The 22,818-nt window shown below is 35.3% G+C and overlaps 1 protein-coding gene across 5 annotated transcripts in view; it reads right to left on the minus strand.

The window, feature by feature from the left end:
- The window catches only part of MKLN1 (muskelin 1), a 178,216-nt gene that overhangs the window by 29,406 nt on the left and 125,992 nt on the right, over positions 1 to 22,818 (minus strand). For 4 of the 5 annotated variants that reach the window (XM_024737953.1, XM_024737951.1, XM_024737952.1 and 1 more), the window contains exons 11-12: positions 21,392 to 21,613; positions 18,152 to 18,281 (exon numbers count right to left, since the gene is read on the minus strand). In XM_024737953.1, the coding sequence (XP_024593721.1) occupies positions 18,152 to 18,281; positions 21,392 to 21,613 (352 nt within the window). The remainder of the gene's footprint in view (positions 1 to 18,151; positions 18,282 to 21,391; positions 21,614 to 22,818) is intronic. The other variant, XM_024737950.1, reaches the window with a different exon arrangement.

Consider the following 22,818-nt stretch of genomic DNA (forward strand, 5'->3'; position numbering starts at 1 on the left):
TGGAGCAGAAAACACACAGAAAAAAAAAAAAAAAAAAAAAAGTTTCACTGAAACTTTTTCAAGGTATCCAAATATTTTACTCTAAGAATATTCAAATGTACACTCTCTCAAGGACAGAATTGCTATTACTCCTTAAGTTTACATACCCTTACAAATATAATTTTTATTGCATACTAATGACAAGGAAAAACGTTTATATATATGTGTGTACGTGAATTGAAGAAACATAAAAGAACATACACCAAAAGATAAATAATAATTATTGGAGGGGGGAAGTTAGGACATTTTAACTTTCTATTATAGAATATGAAAAGTTTCAATATATATTGATTTTATAGTTACAAGAAAAGAAGAAAAATCTAAACCAAAATACAGGAAAAAAATACATCTGGGTATAAATACTGGGGACTATTAGTAATAAGTGAAAAATTCTCACACATACTCCCAAATTTCTCATGAACAAAATTTTACATTAATATTTGGAATGCTGTTATTTAGATGGAAAGGGAATTCATAAAATTGTCAAAAGACAGTTTTACTGGCACTAAAAACAACGTTTTTAAATCATTTAGTTGCAAAACTAAAACTAGGTATTAAAAAGTATTTTTGATTTTTTTCTCTAAAATATAAAAATGAAAACTTACATCTGAAGTTCCTAAAGATCAGGGGGTTAATTCAAACTTACACTGAATGCATCCATGTTAATGACCTTCTGCGTAAATTTTACAAATTGTACTTAAGTTTAATTCCTATTTCTACTCCATTCCACATACAGTAACAATTTAAAAAACATTTCAATACAAAAACCAATAAAAATAATTTTTTGCTCTGATTTGAAAAGATACATGCACTCCAATGTTCACAGCAGCACTATTTACAATAGTGAAGACATGGAAGCAACCTAAATGTCCATCAACAGATGGAAGGATAAAGAAGACATGGTGTGTGTGTGTGTGTGTGTGTGTGTGTGTGTATAAAATGGAATACTACTCAGCCATAAAAAAGAATGAAATAATGTCATTTGCAGCAACATGGATGGACCTAGAGATTACCACTAAGTGAAGTCAGAAAGAGGAAGACAAATATCATACATCATCACTTATACGTGGAATCTAAAATATGATACAAATGAACTTATTTACAGAACAGAAACCGACTCATAGACATAGAAAACAAACTTATGGTTACCAAAGGAGAAGGCAGGTGTGGATAAATTAGGTGCTTGGGATTTGCAGATACAAACTACTATATACAAAATAAACAACAAGGTCCTACTGTATGGCACAGGAAACTATATTCAGTATCTTATAATAATCTATAATGGAATCACTTTGCTGTACCAGAAACTAACACAACATTGTAAATCAACAGTACTTCAATAAAAAAATAATACAGTTTTTCATATCTACCTTCAAAAGCAGTCTGGATTTCTCCAAGAAACTATTAAAAATGTCCATTTTCTGTAATACTCTAAATCTAATGTGTTATCTCCTTTGTACAGAAGGAAAAAAACCCCATTTTTCACTTTAAATGAAGATTTTATGCATTCTTATTAAAGAAAATTAAAATGTAAAAAATTACATGTACACATGCATCAAAGAATTATGGTCTAGCCCTAGTAGGCATTTTAGACTTGAATTTTTACTACTGACAGAAGCTGCTTATGAAATCTAAAGGTTGGGGCTTTTGGTTTTAGACAGAAAACTGAACACTAACTACATCACCCCTCTTTCCCATCATCCCGCTTGAATTGGCAGAAACAATATTCTAGCAAAAAGAAAAACAAAAAAAAAAGGTCTAGAGAAGAAGAAAGTATGTCAAGAAAGTATCAATAGATAAGAAATTTTGAGGAATCTTGAGAAATAGCAGTTGGGGTTATACTGACAGGAGATCACAGCCAAGGAAAAGAGAGCCCAACTCACCAGAGATAAAAGATGGAAAATTTCAGAATAAGTCATCAAATACAAAAAGCAGGAGTAGACCTTGAGAAGCACTCCTGTGGGAGAGCTTCTAATAAGGACACAGGGGTCTATTCTCAGTTTACACATCCTATAAAAAAGCCTGCATGTACCATGCATTTATATAAAACCCTCAGTCAGTGTCTGATTTAAGGGAGAAGGCCACTGGGAAAGAGAGACATACAATGCACAGGAAACCACTGTCAACTACCTTTCTTAACTGATACATAAACTTATTCATAAATTTTAATGTTTAGACAGGAATCACATGACAATATGAGAAAAAAATCAGCAATGTAAGGAGAGGGACCTAGATGAACAAACAGAACAACAGGAAAAGATAAATCATAGAAAAGAACAGAACTTAGAAGAAAAAACGCAAACTCATTATCCTTGTAGAGTGAAGAGAACGTTACATGTGTAAAACAAAAATAAGCTTCCTTAAAAAGAAGCAGAGTATGAAAAGATGTTAAAAAGTAAAACTATGACAAAAAAATGAAATAACAAAATGAAAATAAAATGTGCACAGTTAAAAACAAAGTCAGTCATCTCAAGATAAAATTGATAAATTACCAGAATATATAGCATAAAGATATAGAAATTATGATAGAAATGTTAAGAGATACAGAGGATAAAGCCATTGAAGTAAAAACTTTGTCTGAAAAGAGCACCAGAAGGAGAAATGAAATAATGTAGAAGAAGGAAATAAAGAAAATTTCCCTGAATGGAAGAAAAAAAGTGGGTGTCCTGTTTGAAAGAGCCTGGGGCACTAAGCACGTTTTATTAAAAAAAAAAAAAAAGGTGGGGGGGCTTCCCTGGTGGCACAGTGGTTGAGAATCTGCCTGCCAATGCAGGGGACACGGGTTCGAGCCCTGGTCTGGGAAGATCCCACATGCCACGGAGCAACTAGGCCAGTGAGCCACCAACTACTGAGCCTGCGCGTCTGGAGCCTGTGCCCCGCAACAAGGGAGGCTGCAACAGTGAAAGGCCCACACACCGTGATCAAGAGTGGCCCCCGCTTGCCACAACTACAGAAAGCCCTTGCACAGAAACGAAGACCCAACACAGCCAAAAATAAATAAATAGTAAATTAATTAAGAAACAAAAAACAACTAGCTTGGCTATTAAAAAAAAAAGACTTTATATACATATCTCCTAGTAAAACTTCAAAAATTCAGGAATTAAAAGAAAATTCTAAAAGCTTCTAGGGAGGGGAAAAGTAGGTTACTATATACAGAGGAATAAGTATCTAACTAACATTAGACCTTTTATCAGTAACAGAATGCTAGAATACAAAATGGAGTAATAACTTTAAAATTCCTTGGAATATAAAAAGATATGGAACTAAAATTCTATTTCCTGTTAAACTAGCAACCCCAACAATGAGGTCAACATAAAAGAACTTTTGGATCAGCAGAAATATTAAAGTTCATATCAATGACTGCATCTGAAAAGATTCTTTCAGGAGCTATTCTAACAAACAAAAATGAATCCAAGGTAAAGAATGACATGGGATGTAAGAAATATTGGCAGTGATATATGACACAGGAAAAGAAAAGGAAGTTTGAAAGAAAATAAAGACCTATTAGGTCTTAAGCCTTGTACAAGACATTTTGGAATGAAAAAGTTTTAATAATGCAGAACATGTTCTTCCCTGTAAGTCCAATCACAACACCTGAATTTATACGGTGCCCCATTCCCCTCCCCCATCATATTTTCACTGCTTAGAATTTTGTTTGTCTTCAGTCAACAATAAACTTCCTCAAGGTAATTTGATCACCACCTCTCAATATGGGTTTTCATATTGAAAGCTTCGAGGCAAAAATACCTGATAATATTGTATTTTATCCTTGTATGAAAGTTAGGAGGATATAAATTGCTTGGTTCAAAGACATTTTCCTTGAGTATTTTTAAAGTTTACTATTTTCTTCCATTCACTATTGCTGTTGAGCTGATACCTAGCTCTCTATCTTTTTGTTCCCTGCAGGTCACCTGCTCTTTGTCTCTGAAATCTTTCAGAATTTCCTTTATGTCTTTAATATTCTTAATTTTACTTTAATAAATATGCCTAGGTATGTGTTTCTCCTTATTTTTCCTATTTAGCATACTACACGCCCTTTCACCAGTCTGAAGCCTTTCACCTTTTCTGAATTCTAGGAAATTTACCTCTTATTTCATCAATTATTTCAACTTCTTAAATTTTCATTTTTGTCTTCTCCTGGAATTGCTGTTAAGATGCGCAGGCTCAGTGGCCATGGCTCATGGGCCTAGGCGCTCCACGGCATGTGGGATCTTCCGGGACCAGGACACGAACCAGTGTCCCCTGCATCGGCAGGCGGACTCTCAACCACTGCGCCACCAGGGAAACCCAATGATTATTTGTTTTCTGATACTGAGTTGTATGAGCTGTTTGTATGCTTTGGATATGTATGCTTCTCCATATCCTTTTCTTTTTTTCTTTTTTTTTTTTTTACATTTACAAGTATCTATTCTCTTTCAAATTCTCTTCCCATTTAGGTTATTACAAAATATTGAGCAGGGTTCCCTGTGCTAAACAGTAGGTCCTTGTTGGTTATCTATTTTAAATATAGCAGTGTGTACATGTCAATCCTAAACTCCCAATCTATCCCTCCCCACCACCCTTCCCCCCTGGTAACCGTAAGTTCATTCTCTAAGTCTGTGAGTCTGTTTCTGTTTTGTATATAGATTCACTTGATTATTTTTTAGATTCCACATATAAGTGATATCATATAGTATTTGTCTTTGTCTGACATTTCACTAATCATTATGTTCTCTAAGTCCATCCACGTTGCTGCAAATGGCAATAATTCATTCTTTTTTATGGCTGAGTAATACATATACACACACACACACACACACACACACACACACACACCCCCCACATCTTCTTAGGCCAATCATATGTTGACAGGCACTTGGGTTGCTTCTATGTCTTGACTATTATAAATAGTGTTGCTATGAACATTGGGGTACATGTATCTTTTCAAATTAAAGTTTTTGTTTTTTCCAGATATATACCCAGGAGTGGGATTGCTGGATCCTATGACAGTCCTATTTTTAGTTTTTTAAGGAACCTCCATACTGTTTTACATAGTGGCTGCACCAGTTTACATTTCACCAACAGTGCATGAGGGTTCCCTTTTCTCCACATCCCCTCCAACGTTTGTTATTTGTAGACTTTTTGATGATAGCCATTCTGACAGGTGTGAGGGGATACCTCATTGTGGTTTTGATTTGCATTTCTCTAATAATTAGCAATGCTGAGCATCTTCTTGTGTGCCTGTTAGCCAGCAGTATGTCTTCTTTGGAAAAATGTCCATTCAGGTCTTCTGCCCATTTTTTGCCTGTTTTTTTTTTTTTTTTTGCGGTACGTGGGCCTCTCACTGTTGTAGCCTCTCCCGTTGTGGAGCACAGGCTCCGGACGCGTAGGCTCAGCGGCCATGGCTCACGGGCCTAGCCGCTCCGCGGCACGTGGGATCTTCCCGGACCGGGGCACGAACCCACGTCCCCTGCATCGGCAGGCGGACTCTCAACCACTGCGCCACCAGGGAAACCCAATGATTGTTTGTTTTTTGATATTGAGTTGTATGAGCTGTTTGTATGCTTTGGATATTAACCTCTTGTTGGTTGCATCATTTGCAAATGTTTTCTCCCATTCCGTAGGTCGTCTTTTCGTTTTGTTGATGGTTTCCTTTGCTGTGTAAAAGCTTTTAAGCTTGATTAGGTCCCATTTGTTTATTTTTGCTTTTATTTCTTTTGCCTTGGGAGATTGATCTAATAAAATATTGCTACGATTTATGTCGCAGAGTGTTCCACCTATGTTTTCTTCTTGGAGTTTTACGGTGTCATCTTACATTTAGGTCTTTAAACCATTTTCGTTTATTTTTGTATATAGATGAGTTTGAGTTTATTTTTATTTTTGTATGAGGCAATGTTCTAATGTCATTATTTTACATGTAGCTGTCCAACTTTCCCAACACCACTTGCTGAAGAGACTTTTTCTCCATTGTATATTCTTGCCTCTTTCGTTGTAGATTAATTGACCATTAAGTATGTGGGTTTATTTCTGGGCTCCCTATTCTGTTCCATTGATCTATATGTCTGTTTTGTGCTAATACCATGCTCTTTTGATTACTGCAGCTTTGTAGTATAGTCTGAGGTCTGGAAGGGTTATACCCTCCAGCTTTGTCCTTCTTTCTCAGGATTGCTTTTGCAATTCTGGGTCTTCTGTGGTTCCATATAAATTTTAGGATTATTTTAGAACTTCTATTATTTTACCTGAACCTGGGTTTCTACCACTCATTATTTGCTTTTTGTAAAATTCCAACTAGCTTTTGACACTCAGTGATGTAGTACTTACTGATCTATCTCAGTGGCATTAAGCTACAAAGAATTCATCTCACTGAATAGATCAACCACAATTTATTTAACTGGTTACCTGTTGGTGGATAATTAAAGTTGTTTCCAGATTTTTTAATTTTGCAAACAATACCACAATAAGTATCTCTGTACAACTTATTTTTTATGCATCTGTACAAATATGTAAGTAGGATAAATTCCTTGAAAAAAATGCTTGGTCAAAGAGTATATGTATTTTATATTTTACTAGATATCAACATTCAATGAGTGATCTTTTAATTTACATTTAAAAATTTTTTTAAACGAATGAAGCTGAGCATCTATATAGAAGTAAGTTTGCCAGCTATTTGAATTTTTTCTTTGAACTACCTAGTTATGTCGTTTGCCATTGTTCTACTAGAAAATTACTCCTTTTTTTATTGATTTGTAAGAGTCTTTTGTTTATATAGTAGGATATTAACCTTTGTCTCAGTTGCTATTTTGCCATTTATTATTTGACATTTAGGTATTTTTCCTTATAAAATCTTTTAATTTGCAAAAAATCAAACTAAATCTCTTTATTTATAGCTTCTAGGTTTTGTGTCATATCTGGAAAGGTCTCCCAATCCTAAATTATTCAAAACAATTAGACTTATTATTATTTTTGCGGTATGTGGGCCTCTCACTGTTGCGGCCCCTCCTGTTGCGGAGCACAGGCTCCAGATGCACAGGCCCAGCGGCCATGGCTCACAGGCCCAGCCACTCCGTGGCATGTGGGATCCTCCCAGACCGGGGCACGAACCCGTGTCCCCTGTATCGGCAGGCAGACTCTCAACCACTGTACCACCAGGGAAGCCCTAGACTTATATTTTTATTTCTTAAGTATAAAACTTGAGTCTACCTAGAATTTTTTGTGATAAATAGACATCAATTAGAGTCAGGGTTTTACTTTTTGCTTATTGCCAGGTCTTAAGTGACATTTCAGTGTCATTTATTGCATAATCTATTTTCCTTCTCTGACTGGAAATGCCACTTTACCATATACTAAATTCTCATATGTACTTAGGGATATTTTATATTATCTGTTGTATTCCATTCCATTAATCTGTACAAAATTGTAGCTTTATAAATATTTAGTAGTATTACATTACCTTTCATTTTCAAAATTGTCTTTAGTGTTCTCAAATGTTTGTTTTTACAGGTGAACTTTAATTCACATTTACTATCGAATAACCTAAATTTTATATTAAAAATGTGAGATACTTTTATAGGCTTATAACTAGCAAAAACACCCCTGTGAGAGTGAAAGGTGGAAGTTATGGAAATTTATTATTACCAGTAACGTTGAGAAGAAAAAAAGTACATAATCCAATTTATCAGAATAATGGCACACCTAATATAAAAGATTCTAAATAGAAAGCAATGAAGCCTAGTTACATTAAAAATAAGCACTACCATTTCCTAGCTCAGTAACTAATCTTTATTAATGATAGCAAATCATTAGCTTCAGAGTCTTCTATGTATTGCTGAATTGGCCTTATTTATAGTTAACTCATAGAAGTCTAAAAGGGTCAAAAACATAAGAACTTCTCTCTCTCTCTCTCTCTCTCTCTCACACACACACACACACACACAGATTAAGAAAAAGAAAAACAAAAAAAACTCAATGTCAATAAGCACAATAAGGACATTCCCAGGGCTGAAATGAAAATCAGTAAGATTCTGCTTTTAAGGTTTTCACGAAAATATGTTTATAGATAAATCATATCTTGCAGACATAACTAACACAGCCCTCATTTGTTATTTTCACAGCCTGATAACAGCAAAAAGGAATGAAATTTAACTGTCAAAATTCTGGAGCCAGATGAGGCCTTAAGATCAACTGGTCCAATCCCCTCATTTTCAGATGAATAATCAAGTCCAGAGAAGTTATACAACTTTGCCAAAGCTACTGAAGGATGAGTGGCAGACCCAGATGAAGAGAGACCAAATCTTCTGACTCTGAATTCACTATTCTTTCAATTATATCAATCTGCCACTATGCTCAGGACAGAATGGAATAAACAGTGGCAGATGTGGGAAAATACAGTCGACAGGATTTAAGGAACACAACAAGTAAACACATGAACTACTATAGAACAGGGATTAGACTGTAAGAGCTCTGTACCATCACTGCCCAACTTAGTATCTGGCAAATGTTGAAGACACAATATATGTTTGTTATCTTGAACAATACAGATATGAGAAAGTAATCCCAGTATAATAGACTGAGTTTCTTCAGCAAACATAAAGTTCTGGTGGTGTGACAGACCTTCTAAACATAATTTTCAACTAGTGTTAAACAGAGCTTACATATGGAGAGTCTGCTAAACCCCTTGTGTTCACATACTTATTGCCAAAAGTTATTCAGAAATAAACCCAAATTTTAGATGTGCTGAATTTTGATGTAATTATGTATGTGTTAGACACAATACTAATAAATCCCTTCTTTCCAAGCAGCTGTCAATCCACTGATTTAAATTAGTTTCTTTCTGAGGGGAACATAAAACTGTTACACTCTAGTTAAAAAAATGAGAGTTGAAAAAAAAATAAGAGTTGATTTTTTTCAGATCTTAAAATGTTAAATCTGAGATAATTCATTTAAGTAATTATAAAGAGCAATCATTTAAGATTTTACAGTATCTGACTTAATAAAAAATTATAACAAGCAGCAGCAATTTTATAATTAGATATACCGTCTCTAATTGGTCTCAACAGTTCACACAAATTTCTTCTAAGATTGCAAACAATCCAATTTGAAACTCACATAAAAGCAGTTTTAATCAAGTAACCCACATTACTGAACTGCAGATAAACATAGTAATTATGTGTTAAGTCCATTTCAAATTATAGTAATTAACTGTAATAAAACAGGTTTAGAAGAACAGTTAATAAATAGAATGTTTAAACAAGCTAGAGCAGCCATATAATAAAATTGGTATTTTCTCAGAATACTTAACAATGTAGAGGTTTAAATAGTACCCTGTCTTGTCCTTAAAAGGATTTTGAATGGCTTACATAATAAGTAATAATCTAGTAAGATAAAATTAAAATTTAAACAGACTTTTAAAAATCAGGTAAAAGTAACTCTATGGGAAGACAATACATATACCATAGTTCTGACATGAGGTATTCTGATTTGTCTAACTTAATCCAGTGAAAAAACTTTTAGATCTAGAGTACTGAAAAGACTGAATGTTCTTCAGAAATCCTGAATAAAGTCTGTGTATTTCAGTTGAGCTTTTTTACAGGTTTTGAAAAGCAGAGTCAAAATTATACTGCCAGATGAATATTCAGAATCGTGCTAACAATTAAGGTTAGAACCATATGCTCTAATTCCTAACTTGGGTTTGAGGAGTTAAACAATTTCAGGAGACAATGATCTATAAGCTAAGATATGAAAGATGAGCGCAAGTTAGCTACATTTTGGAGGTAGGAGGAAAGAGTGATTCAGGTAGGGAAAAGAGTATGGGCAAAAACCCAAAGGCATGAAAAAATATGCTATCGATAGAGAATTAATATTCAGTGGTCATAAAACAAAGAATTGGTGGCAAGCTGAGGGTGGACACCAAGAATGGGGAACTACCTAAGCTGAGGCATATCATAAAGGAATCTGAGTCAGGCTGAGTTTAGACTTAATCATGAGGGCAAAAAGGAACGATAAAAAGAGTTTAAGCAAGGGAGAAGAAAAATCATCTGTTTATATTTTTTAAAAGATATTTTCTGGGAATTCCCTGGCGGTCCAGTGGTTAGGACTTGGTGCTTTCACTGCCGGAGGTCTGGGTTTGATCCCTGGTTGGGGAACTAAGATCACATAAGCCTCACAGCAGGGTCAAAAGAATTTTTTTTTTCATATCTTAGTACTAAATCAAAAGGTAAGGTGTCAATCTACTTCTTTTTCCTCCCTATACACAACTGTAAGATCCATGAAGTTAGAGCTTTTATTCACAGTTGTAACCCTAGTGCTTAGATTATTATCTGGCACCTAGTAGGTGACCAAAAAGTATCTGTTGAATAAATGTTGAAGTGTATGGTTCTGTACTTAATTGGTAATGCAGAACAGCTGTATTCTGCTCAAAGTGTGGAGAATGGGTTGGGGGAGGGATGGGGTACACAGGAAGAAGAGGACTAGAAACAGAGGCCAAACAGGTGTTGGCAGTCCAAACTAGTGAAATAGCAATGGGAATAGAGAGAAGATGGGAGGTAAAATTAACATGACTTGATTACTGGATAGATCAACCTGTAGGCAGTATTGACATATACTTGTGAAAACTGATATACCCAACAATGACACCAGCCCAAAAGAGAGTCAAACCATCTCTACTCCTAGAGTAGCCATAAGTGAGATACAATTTTACTTAAAATATAATTTGGGTCACTTACAGACATGCAAAATAAGGGGAGACATTAAGTAACTTGCCGTGGGTTATTTGATCAAGGACTGAGATAGGCTTTGGAGAGCTAGAACAGTGATCCTCTATCCTGGCCACTGTTCAGAAGCCCGTGGGGTAGGAGTGGAGGGTGCACAGGAAAGACAGAGAGAGAACAGGAGGCTTAAGAAAGAGAGCAGAGAAGGGAAAAATGGGAAGGAAGAGAGGGAGGAAGAGAGAAGAGTAAAGGAAGGAGGGATGGAAGTGACTTATGGGAAGGAGAGAGGGAGAGAGAAAAAAATAAGAAAGAAAAATGAAAAGAAAGTAATTTCAGTTTCACTCTAATATGCCAACAGAGCCACTGAGGTTCCACAATTCTAAGTAATAATGGCAACATTTTTAGGCAGGAAAATTTTCCAAGTAGTTCTAACCAGATACTCAATTCTGCCATAAAAATCCTCAGTTAAAGCACTGGTTGTACATATAGGCTTTGGACAATGCAACTTATAGGCATACTGTCAAAATTAACCACTTGGAAAATGTACATTTAGACAAAAGTGATACTTTCAGAACTTTAATCAGATCAAAACCCTAGCATTCATTTGCAGCAACATGGATGGACATTCTAAGTGAAGTAAGTCAGCCAGAGAAAGACAAATATCATACGATACTACTTACATGTGGAACCTCATGTAACAGACTCACAGACATAGAAAATAAACTTATGGTTACCAAAAGGGAAGGGGGGTCAGAGGGATAAATTAAGAATTTGGGATTATCAGATACAAACTACTATATATAAAATAGATAAACAAGGTCCTACTGCATAGCACAGCGTACTTTATTCAATATCTTGTAATAAAGTATAATGGAAAAGAATCTGAAAAACAGTATATATACACACATATATGTATTGGGTTGGCCAAAAGGTTCGTTCGTTTTTTCCCATATGATGGCTCTAGCAGCAGTTAGTTGTCTTTAACTTCATTTGAAACAATTTTGTTAGATTGTGACAGCTGTCATATCAGCGTGCATTTTTTTTTTTTTTTTTCAGCGTGCATTTAAAAAAAGACATCAAAACTGGTGAATTTCTGTGTAGCCATTTTAATATTTAAGTTGGAAGAAAAAAGCACCATTTTTGGCATATTATTTCAAGAAAGGTAAAAACACAACTGGAATGCAAAAAAAGTGCAGCATATGGAGAAGGTGCTGTGACTGAGCAAACATGTCAAAAGTGGTTTGCGAAGTTTTGTGCTGCAGATTCTAACTGGACGATGCTCCACGGTCGGGTAGACCAGTTGAAGTTGACAGCAATCAAATTGAGACATTAATTGAGAACAATCAACGTTATACCACACAGGAGATAGCCGACATATTCAAAATATCCAAATCAAGCACTGAAACTCATTTGCACCAGCTTGGTTATGTTCATCGCTTTGATGTTTGGGTTCCACGTAAGTTAAGTGAAAAAAGCCTTCTTGACTGTATTTCCGCATGCGATTCTCTACTTAAATGTAATAAAAACGTTCCGTTTTAAAAACAATTTGTGATGGGAGATGAAAAGTAATAATATGGAAGGGAAGAGATGGTGGGGCAAGTGAAATCAACCACTACCAACCACACCAAAGGCCGGTCTTCATCCAAAAGAGGTGATGTTGTGTATATGGTGGGACTGGAAGGGAGTCCCCTATTACGAGCTCCTTCCGGAAAACCAAATGATTAATTCCAATAAGTACTGCTGCCAATTAGACCAACTTGAAAGCAGCACTTGATGAAAAGCGTCCACAATTAGTCAATAGAAAAGGCATAATCTTCCATCAGGATAACGTTAAGACCTCATGTTTCTTTGATGACCAGGCAAAAGCTGTTACAGCTTGGCTGGGAAGTTCTGATTCATCCACCGTATTCACCAGACATTGCACATCTGATTTCCATCTATTTCGGTCTTTACAAAATTCTCTTAATGGAAAATATTTCAATTCCCTGGAAGACTGTAAAAGGCACCTGGAAGAGTTCTTTGCTCAAAAAGATTAAAAGTTCTGGCAAGATGGAATTACGAAGTTGCCTGAAAGATGGCAGAAGGTAGTGGAACAAAAGGGTGACTACATTGTTCAATAAAGTTCTTGGTGAAAATGAAAAATGTGTCTTTTATTTTTACTTAAAAACCTAAGGCACTTTTTGGCCAACCCAATATATATACATACTACAGAAAACTGCAATACTTTGCTGTACACCAGAAACCTACATAACATTGTAAATCAATTATACTTCAATTAAAAAAAAAGAAAAGAAAAGAAAAGAAAAAACCACCTAGCATTAAACCTTTCAATAACCTTCTATGTTATTCATGGTGGGGGGGGAAATCCAAATTTCTTGTATTTGTATTGTACAAAGCACTGAATAATCAAACTTAACTATTTCTCTAACCTCATTGTTCACATCAACTTGCCTCACCCTCGATCTGCACTAGCACCCCCTCTGTTTCTGGAACACATTAAATTCTTTCCTGCTCTGGTATCTTTGTACATGCATTTCTCTCAGTTTTTAACATGGTTCTTCCTAATTCTCTACTTCTTTTCTTAAATCTTAAAGATTACGTCCTCAGAGATGGTTTCCCAACCTACTCTACCTAAATGGGACCTTCCATGATACTCATTATTATAGCATCCAATTTTTTTTCTTCACAGTACTTAGAAGGCAAGTGCAGGTCTCTCTCCATTAGAATGAGTCCTTTGAGAGAAGGGATCTTGTCCCCTAGGTCCATAGCTATGGATCTAAACATACTTGGCATATACAAAGTGCTGAAATATATTGGGAGAAAAGAAGGGAGAAGGTCAAACTTAGATGCTAGCAGGTGACCAACAAATACTATTAAGTTAACCAACGAACTTGTCTGCATTGTGGGATAAATTACCATACCAATTAAAAATTTAAAAACACATAGCAAAATTGGTGATTCTGATTTTATAAAAGTTGATTATAGCAGTAATTAAGGAATGAATCCACTTGTCTTAGTAATAAAACCACAGTGATGAACAAAATTACCACAATTTAAGTTTAAAAATAGCAGAATATAAAATTGTGCTAAATTTTATAAAATAAATACATTTAAAAGACTAGAAGGAAATACATTAAAATGTTAACAGATTATGTCTGGATGGTTTGATATATTTTCTTTTTTGCATCTTTCTGTATTTTTCAAATTCTCTACAATGAGCATATTATTACTCTTATAATCAAAACAAAATTGAACAAGAACAACAATTATCATACTATGCTGGCTCTAAAGCTATCCATAGCCATGAATGAAACATACTGACCAATTTTGCAAATTACTAAATAATAGTATCTCATTTTTTAAAATCTTCAAATGACAGTCATTAAAGTCTACTTATTATTATAGTGCATTTTTTGCTAAATCTTTGCCACTATCACTATGCCACTTTTTCCTTTTAATCTTGGAAGTAGTTTAGTATGGTCAAAAACAAAGCAAAACAAACAAAAAAAACCTTCTTTGCACTCCAACTTCTAAATCCCAGCTCTATCATTATCTAGTTATGTATTACTGAGATACTACTTCACTGAGTTCAATTTTTCTCATCTGGTAAATGAGAATAATACCACCAATTAGAACTATTTATAAAGCTCCATGCTTAGTGACTGGCTTTTAGTAGGGTCTAAATAAAGAATAGCTACTATAATCCATCAGAATATTACCTAGTAGATAGATTATAAGCACTCTGAGAGACCATGACCATCTAGCTCCACTGTATCCCTCCCTAGTCTAGCACTGAGCCAGTATGTAGGAGATTTCAACACATACTTGTCAAACCAATCACTATCTTCACTACCTTTTTCAGGTAGAGCTGCATTAGGATTGTAGGGGATTATTACCTCCATCTGCCTAGTTATTTTAATGGAAAATTAGACTAAATCTTAAAAACTAGAGGAAATCAAAGATTAAATCATATACCTCCACATTATCCTATGGTAGTAGAAAATAAATGAGTAAACAAATAAGACAGAATTTTAGATAGGATAAGTAATATTATTAGCCATTTCTTATAATATTTCTTTCCATATTTTTACATAACATCACTACCTACTGACCTCCTGTTATAGTAGATGAAGAACTTTATCAATACCACATTGACGCTATCCTCCCACTAAATGTTATCCCAATTTTTGGTTAAATTGATTGTAGTTTTTGCATTATTATGATTAGGAAAATACTGCTCACTGTAGAGCCAAGAAATGTACTATGATGATGCCTGATTTAAAAAAATTTTTCTTTTCCTACTATGTTCATATCCTTACTCTTTTACATCAGGTATTATTTACTGATTAACACCTTTTTATTCCAATTGCTCAAACATATCTATTTAGTCTACTTTTATCTGGAAACCTCATTTATGGTGAGGAAGAGAGGTCTACTTTCCTGTGTCCTCCTGCTCCAATTTGAACTGGATGCTCATAGCTTTGCTGTGCAGGTATCATCTTGGGATGGCCCTTCACTGCTTTCCTGTGTTAGATTCTCTTTTCCTCAGCTCTCAGCATGTTTTCTTTTTAACTACTTTTACTCCCTTTTGTTAGTGTATATGGTGTACTTTTTAACTACTTTTACTCCCTTTTGTTAGTGTATATGGTGTACTAACTTCCTAAAAAAGAGTGCATAAAAGATCTATCATTTTTTTAACCTGTGTGGCAGACACTCTTAATTACACGATCCAACAGCCATTTCCAAACCCCTTCCCCTATGTACCATATAAAGGCTGGAAAAGCTAATCGCTTGCTTTCCCAGACTCTCTTGAAGCCAGGTTTCACAGTTCTAGTCAACGAAATGTAAGTAGGCAGCTTTCTGTGTACATTTTGCTCTCCTTCCTTTTTTCCTATCTGGAATGAAGACATGATGTTTGAGGTACTTCAGCCAACTTGCCACCATGAGGCTACAGCGAGTTAAAAATAGAAAAACAAAGACTAAAAAGAACCTGAGGGCCTTCATGACATTTCTTGAGTCACTACATCAGTCCCAGATTATCTACATCTGGATTTCTTGTCCAGTGAGAGAAAAGATTCCCTATTTTTTAAGCCATTCTTCTCTTCGTTTTCTATTACTTGCAAACAAACACATACCCCACCAATAAACCTGTTATATCTGAAAATACTATTTCTTCCTTCTTGGCTAGGAATAGAATTCCAGGTTGATGATAATTTTCCTTCAGAATTTTTAAGAACTTGTTTCCCCTTATCAGCTTCCAATGTTGCTGAAAATTCCTATCATTCTAAGACCTGTTCCTTTGAATCTAACCTTATTTTACAGGGGCAGCTTCTTAGATATTCTTTTTATGGCTGGTATGTAAAATTCCACAACGAACAATGATGTGCCTTCCGATTGAGAAGGTTTTTTTTTTTTCTTCTAAATTCAATGTACTGACTTCCAAAGGGGACCATTTATAATTTGCAGACCAATACTTTCCAGTTTAGGAAAATTTTCTGTTAATTCTTTGTTTTATAATCTAGTCTCCTCCATTTCCTTGTTCTCCATAGTTGGAGAAACTGTTATGAGTTCAACACTGGACCTCCTATATTGATTTTCTAATATCCTTATTTTCTCCAATTTGCATCTCTGTCTCTTTGTCTATTTTTAGGGAGACAGATGTCTTACAACTCTCCTACTTTTTATTTTAACAAAATTTATTTCCAAAAGTCTCTGATCTTTCATTACATCCTATTATTGTTTTACGGATGCAGTATCCTTTTCTCTACCCAAAGTGATCTTGATCATTATTATTTTCATGTACTTGTGTTCAGTGCATCACTCCAGATTTGTTTTCAGGTTTGTTTTGTTTTTGTCTCTCTCTTTCATAGGGAAGGTCCTAATACAGAAGATACTTAACCGACAGTTCATTAAGAGTGAAGAAATAGGGGCTTCCCTGGTGGCGCAGTGGTTGAGAGTCCTCCTGCTGATGCAGGGGACACGGGTGCATGCCCTGGTCCGGGAAGATACCACATGCTGCGGAGCGGCTGGGCCCGTAAGCCATGGCCGCTGAGCCTGTGCTCCGCAATGGGAGAGGCCACAACAGTGAGAGGCCCGCGTACTGCCAAAAAAAAAAAAAAAAAAAGAAATGCTTCCTGAGCTCATGATGTATGGCAGACGCTTGACTCAGCTGATCTTAGTTAGACCTCATAACACCCTAACAGGTGGCTACCAATACTCCAAAAAAAAAAAGTGAAGAAATAAAATTTAATTGAAAACAGTATGTGTACAACTGTAGGCAACACAGTAGGGGGACTGGGCCACGAAAGTAGCCACTGTACTGGCAGCCAACAGGCAAGATTAGACATTTTATGGGCGGGGGGGAGCATATCCCCAAACAATAGTATCTGGAAATCTTTTTTATGAGGCCATATTTTTCTCCAGAGAAAGTGATACTAACCTTTTGTAGGAGACACATGCCTAGCATCATGAGAGCAGGGAAATGGTTAGAAGTTCCACTGTTCAGTACCTGGACTTAATTCTATTTTCTACCCTGTTCCCTCTGCCTCCACAGAGCCTCTATTTCCCTCAGAAAATAAAGCTCTAGCCTCTGCCCAGTAGGAAGTATGGGAGAAAGATCCTGAGGATCAAACTACTTCACATGCACTTTTTTATGATGGTGCTATCTTGTTTTTTAAAAAAATTCCTCCTAAATATAAACAACTATTTTAAAATATATATATATTTATAAATAATAGATAAAAGGAAAAGCAAGCTGATCTAATTTCTCACCCTATTGCTCTAATTAGGCATTTTAAACCATTGGGTCTTAAACAAATACCATTCTTCTGTGTATACCAATCACAAGCAAAGTGACTACTAAGCAGGGTAACTATGTAAATTATCCAAAATAAGACACTTTTGAGAGTGAATGGGGCACTATTAATAATTATACATGAACTGGCATTATCTCAGGCAAACTAGTTACCCTATTACCAGGAGAATAACTTCCTGGATGCAGAGCTTGTAAAGCTATACGGCATTACCAATGAATTATGTGAAGTCTTCCCTCAGAACAAAGACATACTCTACTATATGTGCCTAATATACAAGTCACTTTAGTGAGGTAGAAAGAATTAGCAAATACAGGATAATACAGTTTTTAAGTTATTAATTCTTACTATCACCCATTGCAAGTACACACATAATTCCTTTAGAAATTCACACAGTCTTTCTGCTCAAAGGAAATCACAATAATAATTCATATAGTATTTTTAAACAGGTTGAATTAAATAGTTTAGCTGGTAGAGGGTTTTCTTCCTCTTAGAATCACTTCAGTTAAACAAATGGGAAAAGGATAAAGAATGGTTAGAAAGAAAAGAAAATGGGATATAGTCTTCTACCTAAAGTAATTAAGACATGAGAGAAGAATCACTAAATGCCTTTACCCATTCCAGAGTCTTTCTTGGTACCATCTGATATTATGTCTACATGATCAGAATCCACATCATAACTAAAGAAATCATTCAAATAGGTCTTTGATCGCTGGCCACCAAATACATATAAGCAACGATTTTTCTGAAAAAAAGGGCAAAGAAGAAAAAAAAAGTCATTTCCACGAAGAATTCAGAATGATCCTTTTAAAATTTAAAACTCTAAAAAAGTAATTTCACGAGAGATTCCATGCAATGGAGTACTATACTGGTACAAAGCAGAATGAGGAAGCTCTCTATATACTGCTAAGAGGTAATCTCTAAGATATCCTATTAAAGTAAAAAAAAAGCAAGGTGCAGAATAATGGCTATAGGGTGCTGCCTTTGTGTAAGAAAGGAGAAAAAGTAATGTGTGTTGTGTTTGTTTCTTTCTTCAAAAAGAAACAAAGGAAACTAATAAGGGACAGCTATAGGGGAAGTGACAAAACAGGAAGACAGGGATAAAAACCATTATCTCCAAAAGGATACTGACGGTTTTGCCTTTAGAACTATGTATATGTTTTTACTTAATTAGAAAACAAATTTAACTTAAAAGAAAAAATAATCTTTGAAAAAAGTGAAACAAATAAGCCTATATACAAAGCCTGTATACAAAGATATGATCACACAGAGACACGTGATCACACAGAGAAGTAGTACTTCTAGTGATTTTAATTCTTGCTTTTGACTCCCATCCCTAGTAGGCAATATCCTGAACAGAAAAATAATCAGAAAGCAATCTTAAACAGCACTCAGTGATTTTGTTGTTAGTTTTGCTATTCTGTAAACTATTATAGAAAGACAGAGCAAGAAACATATCGTCATTAGGAAGTAGGATTTTAACCTTAAAAGATACACAAAAACAAAATCAAAGATATTAAATTTTAAAACTCTATGATCTTAAATTTGACTTGGACATATCAGTATGAACTCATGATTTTTCTCTTACTAAAAAAGACATACATACATATATGCACGTGTCCATATATGCAAAGGTATACTGGGAGGTGGGCACTCCCACTGGCTGAAGATAGAGAAAAATTAAGGGATCAAAAAGAATAATGGGGCTTCCCTGGTGGCGCAGTGGTTGAGAGTCTGCCTGCCGATGCAGGGGACACGGGTTCGTACCCCGGTCTGGGAAGATTCCACATGCCGCGGAGTGGTTGGGCCCATGAGACATGGCCACTGAGCCTGCGCGTCCAGAGCCTGTTCTCCGCAACAGGAGAGGCCACAACAGCGTGAGGCCCGCATACCACAAAAAAAAAAAAAAAAAAAAGAATAATGACAGCATTGGATTAAACACATAAAATCAATAAAATTCCCAAGTTCATAATAATACTTAAAAAAAAAAAAAATTGGTAAACTCTAGAGCCTCAGCTCATTAACATGAAAAGGTGACAGAGGAAAAGAATCAAACATTTATATTACCTATCCTGTGCGGTTTACATATTAGGGTAGCCAGTTAGTTAACGAGGATAAGCTTTTATAGTACAATAACAGTTAATAAATGAAGAAATTATGTGATTAGAAAAATGACCATTTTTCAAACCCTACTAAAATCTATGACTATAGATTAGTCTATGACTATAGTCACTATAGTCTATGACTATCAGTGGCTGCTAAACCCATCAGATAACAAGTTGACAGGAAACTTTATAATTGATCAATCAGGCTGTTAACACCTAAACCCACCAGAACAATTTTAACATCACCAAAAGTATGGCAACTACGCATTAAATGTCTCTTTATATCTTGCAATCAGACCAGCTGTGAAGTATTCTTGCAACTCCCCTTTTGGCCCGCCCTAAAAAGCAGAGTGAATCTAAACTAAATTCAAGCCTCTGGATCTACACACCAGCTCACAGGAAATACCGAAGATAGAGGATCATGTTAAATGACACCATGAGTATAAAATCGGTCAAACTGAGAAAATGGGAAGTTCTAGATTTACTTGCTTTAACAAATAAGTGGTATACAGAGGGAAAAAAATAGGAGAGGGGAGTACTGTTACAGATTAGAAGAAATTTAAGAGCTTTAACAACCAAATGCAATATACATAGACCTTTTCTGGATCCTGACTTGGATAAAACAACTATGAAAAGGTATTTTTCAGTATTTTAGGGAAAAAAATGAATGCAATATTAAATGATATAAAGAAATCGTTTTTGTCAATACTTTGGTTGGGTTTTATAATGATGCTATAATTATGTTTTTAAAAGTCCTTACCTGTTAGTGATACAATACGGTATTTATAGGTGTAATGATACAATGTCTGGAATTTGCTTCAAAATACCTCAACACAATAAAACTTAAGAATAAACTTAAAAATCAAAGAAACATTAAAAAAAAAAGATATAAGTGGGTTAGATATATGAAAAATGAACAGTCGAATAATGCTAACTGTTGAAACTGATAAATAAGTACATGGGAATTTATTATACTCTTCTCTCTACTTTGGTATATGTTAAAAATATTTCACAGTGTATTTTTAAAGGTATGTTCACAGCAAGAAGCCCAAGTTTTCACTATAGCACATAAAAAGGTTAAAGAGGGCTTCCCTGGTGGCGCAGTGGTTGACAGTCCGCCTGCTGATGCAGGGGACGCGGCTTCATGCCCCGGTCCGGGAGGATCCCACGTGCCGCGGAGTGGCTGGGCCCGTGAGACATGGCTGCTAAGCCTGCATGTCCGAAGCCTGTGCTCCGCAATGGGAGAGGCCACAATGGTGAGAGGCCCGCGTACCGCAAAAAAAAAAAAAAAAAAGGTTAAAGAAATGTCTGTATGCTGGTTTTTGCTGATAAATTTTAATTCTAATTCCATTAAGTCAATTCTTAATCCTTTGCACTTAATGGAGAGTAGCAGAGGGGAAAATAAGAACAGATAAGAAAATTGATCTTCTAGACACTAAGAGAAAACAGTAAGTAGAAAGGTATATAAGAAAGAGAAATAGCTACTACATATAAGCAGTGAAGTTAGTCATTAAAGTGCCTAGATTAGTACTCAGCTGATAACTACTTAGGAATTATTAGGTTGACAGAAGAATCTTATAATTAGCAAACAGTTCTATGTTAAAGGTAGCTTTGTTTTTGTCTATCATTGCCAACACATTTATTTCTAATGAAAAATTTGCTCTTACTGAAGAATTATATTTCACCACTGCTTTTCCTATTGAGAGATACATGACACAATAACATAAGACAATGTACAGAATATTCTTACTGAGTGGAATAGCATGCAGTGTCCTATACGAGACTGGATGTCCTCAGGCCCAGCATTACAGGAGTCCTCTCGAAGAAGTTTCCAGGTTTGACACTGACAGTTGAAAGCAAACAATCCACTGAATTGTGGTTCACTGGCTCTGCTGTCGTCTACACTGCCATTACATGTCAAAATTCTACCACCAAAGGTGTAGATCATATGTTTTTCTGAGTCCATACACATCTATAGAACAAGGCAACAGATTGAATAGTTTTAGATTGTTCCTATCATATGTGCTAAAATGAAACCAATATGTGTGGTTTTAGAATCTCAAAGAAAGTGAACATTGTCTTAATAACACCAAATACCATCCCTGATTATCATATGCACTTATTAAAATACTGCTCAACACCTGGCAGAGATTCAGGATGGATTTCTAAATGCCTTTTCAGGTTTCCATTTTTTTTCCAGTGAGAATAAAATATGCTGGGTTAAGGAGCTTTATGCTTTCTTGAAGCTGCATAATTTTCACCAAATCAACCAATAATACATTAGGTACTGACTTATAACTAAGAGTAAACACTGATCATACTTTGTGGGCAAACAGTGATCACATCCTCCTTATAAAAACCCCCCTCTCTCCATTCTAGGCAAGCATTCTATTCCTCTTGCTACCATTTAATAAGAGAGAAGATATGCGAATAAGAGTGATGCAGCTTAATTCACCTCTCCGCATTTATTTTACAAAATTCTTCAAATTATGTTGTTACCAAATAGCAAAACAAACACAAGACATTTGCAGCAATCAGTCTCCAGGTGAAACAAATTCTATTTCGAAGAATACGTAAGTTCAAGTTGGTAATTAGATGCTGAATACAAGTGGCATTTATGTTTAAAGAATAAAGTGTATGTAAAACACCTATTTCTTTATTGTTGTTGCTAAAGCACAAATACTAGCCATTATATGTTCAATTCTCTCCTCCCATCAATTTACTCCTGCTACTTATCTATTTTTTGTATTGTTTTTAATAAGAAACTATTAAAATAACTGTAAAGCTTATTTTAAAATTAATATTAAATATTAAAAAGAAAGGATTCTAGCGCCTCCTAATCTTTACCTACCACTAAATAGATTCACTCACTTGCCATTTCCCAGGTTTCTGGCAGACTTCCATAAATTAAGATGAAAATCTACAATTCCTTAAGGGTGAAATCTTCGGGAACACGGCTGAAAAACTGAGATGTCAAAGCTTTTATGTCCCTGGCACTACAAAGAAAAGTGATCCTACCCTTTAATCTTAAATGATTATATCATGAAAAGCAATCCATACATTGTTGAGGGACACACATAATGTGAGTCTATTTACATTTTCGTAAGTTCACAGATTCATACTAATTTGGTTCAATCTCTGTTATCTAGCTCCTATGGTTCTACTTTATATGGCTAC

The sequence above is a fragment of the Neophocaena asiaeorientalis genome, unplaced genomic scaffold (assembly GCF_003031525.2).
Source record: "Neophocaena asiaeorientalis asiaeorientalis breed wild unplaced genomic scaffold, Neophocaena_asiaeorientalis_V1.1 scaffold364, whole genome shotgun sequence".
Taxonomy (NCBI): Eukaryota; Metazoa; Chordata; class Mammalia; order Artiodactyla; family Phocoenidae; genus Neophocaena; species Neophocaena asiaeorientalis.